This window comes from Phalaenopsis equestris, unplaced genomic scaffold (assembly GCF_001263595.1).
Source record: "Phalaenopsis equestris unplaced genomic scaffold, ASM126359v1 Scaffold000121, whole genome shotgun sequence".
Lineage (NCBI taxonomy): Eukaryota > Viridiplantae > Streptophyta > Magnoliopsida > Asparagales > Orchidaceae > Phalaenopsis > Phalaenopsis equestris.
Window position 1 is genome coordinate 1,453,673 of NW_018164563.1, and position 3,304 is coordinate 1,456,976.

The following is a 3,304-nucleotide window of genomic DNA, read 5'->3' on the forward strand; positions in this document are numbered from 1 at the left end:
ATTCCCCAGCAGGCAGTCAATATTAGCCCATTCTCAACCAATTGGATTGCCTGAAATGGTTTCAAAGCAGTCAGTTATGGTCACATGGGCAGACTTATATTTTTACTAATGTTGCAAACACAAATTATGTAGTCTCAACATCTCCGGTGCCAGGCTTTGCTAACGCCAGTAATTTAACCGGTACTTCAAAGATGCATGTAATGGAACAGATCAGCCCTGCTGCAAGTCCTTCTCAATCATGGTTTAAATCCGCTCTTTCAGGCTTCCTTGATTCAGTTCCAAGCAGTCCTGCATTTGTTTCATTGTTTAGTGGTACCTATGTAAACATTTCTTAAATTAAAAAACATAAAGAAATGTTTAATTGAAGATAAACTAACAAAAAAATATGCAACATTTGGAATAGTGCAGACAGGGCATTTGACTCACTTAATGCGAGGAAGTGTGAGATCTGCATAAGCATCCCTCAATATCATAGGCCACGCTGGGATACATTGCACTTCATTTTTGTATACACAGTTATTCTCTGACGCCTCCTGTAATTTAACAACTGATTTAGAGTTTGTTGGGCAGCAATAGCTGTTTGAAGAAATCACTATGAAGCTGTTAAAAAAGAAACTGTTGTTCAAAAAACTGTTATGGTTATTATAATTTTTCTAGCAGTCACCACATATAATCAGGTTCGGTGAGAAAACACAGTTTTTATCTACTGTTTTTTTAGACTGTAGACAAAACTTATTTTCGCCAAACATATAAAATTGTGGTGCCCCGCCTGAAACGCACTCTTAATTATTGCCAACTTTTCATCAAAATTTATAAAAGTAAATATACAAAATCACTAAATGCAGCATATTTCAGAATGAGGTAATACCGTGCAACCATTTTGTCACAAAAATAGGAGAAAAACTAAAATATTCATCAAGACTTGTTATTCTCAAGAGTCATTTACATGCATACCACTCTATTTCTGTGTATTTATCTATTTAACTTCTAAACTTTACATAGTATATTTGTACCATAAAAATCTTTAATATGATATAAAAGCACCAGTTCTTACTTGAAAAAAAAGTGAAATGCAACTTTCCATGCTAGGGAAGGTGGTAGGTGCATATATGTATGTAAAAACTGAAGTTTTAATGCTAGAAATGTAAATACATAAAGTTGATTAGTATGTATGAAAATCTTGATATTCTTGCAGAGAAAAAAAGTGATCAACATTCCTCCTTCAGTAATAAAAAAACTTAGGAAACCAAAGAATAAAATAAATGATATATATATATATATATATTCCAGGCAAAAATAATATGTGGTGCTACAGAACTGTGTAGCTGCAGGTGAGGCAGACACTAAGCAAGGTCTTGCGCTCCTTATCATCTTTCGGGCAGAGCAGGCTGTTGCTGCATATTTATTCAAATAAATTATAATTTATGATAAATTATATTATGTCATTCAAATGATTTAATGAGAGAAGAGGATTTTCCATTCGGGACAAAATTTCATTGGAATCATCAAGTTCTCTAAGGAGCAAGCCCTTTGATCCATGCTTAAGAGTAACCCAAGATTTAAGAAAAATCAAATATTTATAACATTAGCCAAGTAATGAAATGAGGGAGAAATCAACACCCAATAATGGAATTACATAAATAATTTATATGAACATTGAATGCTATTATTCCCTAATAAATTGCTTCATCTGGTCCCAATTTCATTTGGAAATTATCTCACATGCTTAGTTGCCTTGATTTAATTTTATTACTTAAATAGAAGATATATGAATATAAGGCAATAACATGTTTATTTCAATAATTTAATACAATACTACTATATATTTTTATATGATTAATTATGAAAAAACACTTTACAAGACATAATACAATTTACTTTTATGCAAATATTTTATTTATTCAACACCAAATGGTTATGTAGTCTTCTTTTTTCAAAATTGTCATCTTTAAAGGAAGAAGGAAAGAAAACAAAAGCATAGAAGGTATTAAGAAAAGAAATTGGAGTTTGCTTTGTTGATCTAGTTAATTCCTCTCAAATTAGAGCTGTAAAAAAAGCTCGTTGTTCGCAGATAACTTGTGTTCGACTCGTTAAGTGGCTCATGTTCAGCTCATTTGTTAAATAAACAACCGAACACGAATAAATTTTTTAAGCTAGAATCAAAAACAACCTAAACACGAACTACCTCTTGCTCCACTTATTCTCAAACACTATATTCTCTTTCTTTAAAGCTTCAGATTGATGACATTTTGGTAGGGTTATTATAATTAGATTTTTCTACTTTATGGTGAGTAATACCTATTTAGCTAATTAAGAACATTAATAAAATCATTTATTAATTTAGGTTAATTTTTAGTTTGGTGGATTTCTAGAAGAAAATGTGATTAAGCAATGAAGCGAGCAGCATGCAGCACACATAAGTATATTTGAGGGCTCATGTGCAAGGTGCCATCAGGTGTCAAGGTGCCAAGACTGATACCTAACAACCTTATGTTTCTATGTTAAAAATTTAGCCTATCCCTAATTATTTGATAGTGGAGCTTGATATCAAGGCATTAGATCCAATGATTAAATTCAATGACTAAATTCCTAGTCCTGACATTAAAGTAACAATTATAATTTTTCGAGAGAAGTGAGTAGCCAGCATAAAGTAGACCTTTCTAAAAAGAGGGCAGTCCATAGCTATGAAGGAATTTTAAATGATTTAATTCTCTACTTTTTTTTATTTATTTTGACTTGAAATAAATCCTTATTGTGAGAATTAGAAGTAACCAAACAATATCATTCTCTCTCTCCCCTTCTCTCTCTTTCTCTATCTCCCTCACACTCTCGTCATTCGTGACTAATCAAACCAGTTGCTTATGTATGTCGTACTTAAAAGACATTAAAACTTAAACTTGAACCATTGCTTAATGCCTGTTGTACTTGCACCCATACGGTGAAACCTCGTTCTCAAACTAATATCTTTCATTAATTTAGTCATTTTGTGGAAAGCTGGAATTAATTACATCAGCTATTAAATATATTACAGGAGGCAGCAAAGTGTAACTGTGTGTACAGAAATGAGGTGCAACGTAGCTCAGCGCGAACTGTGATATTGAGGGATGCTTATGCAGATCCCCCACTTCCTCGCATTAGGGGAGCCAAATGCCCTGTCTTTGCTCATCCAGAAGTTGCAGTTTTTTTGGTTTGCCCATCTTTCATTCATGGGAACATTTTTATATGCTTATTAATTTAATGAACATTTACATGCATACTAATGTGTGTGTGTGTGTGTGTGTGTGTGTGTCTATATATATATATA

At 32.6% G+C, this 3,304-nt stretch overlaps 1 protein-coding gene across 1 annotated transcript in view; it reads right to left on the bottom strand.

Moving 5' to 3' along the window:
• Positions 1 to 422: 422 nt before the first annotated feature.
• LOC110021085 (solanesyl diphosphate synthase 3, chloroplastic/mitochondrial-like) overlaps positions 423 to 3,304 on the bottom strand; it is a 16,214-nt gene continuing 13,332 nt past the window's right edge. The window contains exons 10-11 of the mRNA XM_020719416.1: positions 1,314 to 1,394; positions 423 to 600 (exon numbers count right to left, since the gene is read on the bottom strand). Of these exons, the coding sequence (XP_020575075.1) occupies positions 423 to 600; positions 1,314 to 1,394 (259 nt within the window). The remainder of the gene's footprint in view (positions 601 to 1,313; positions 1,395 to 3,304) is intronic.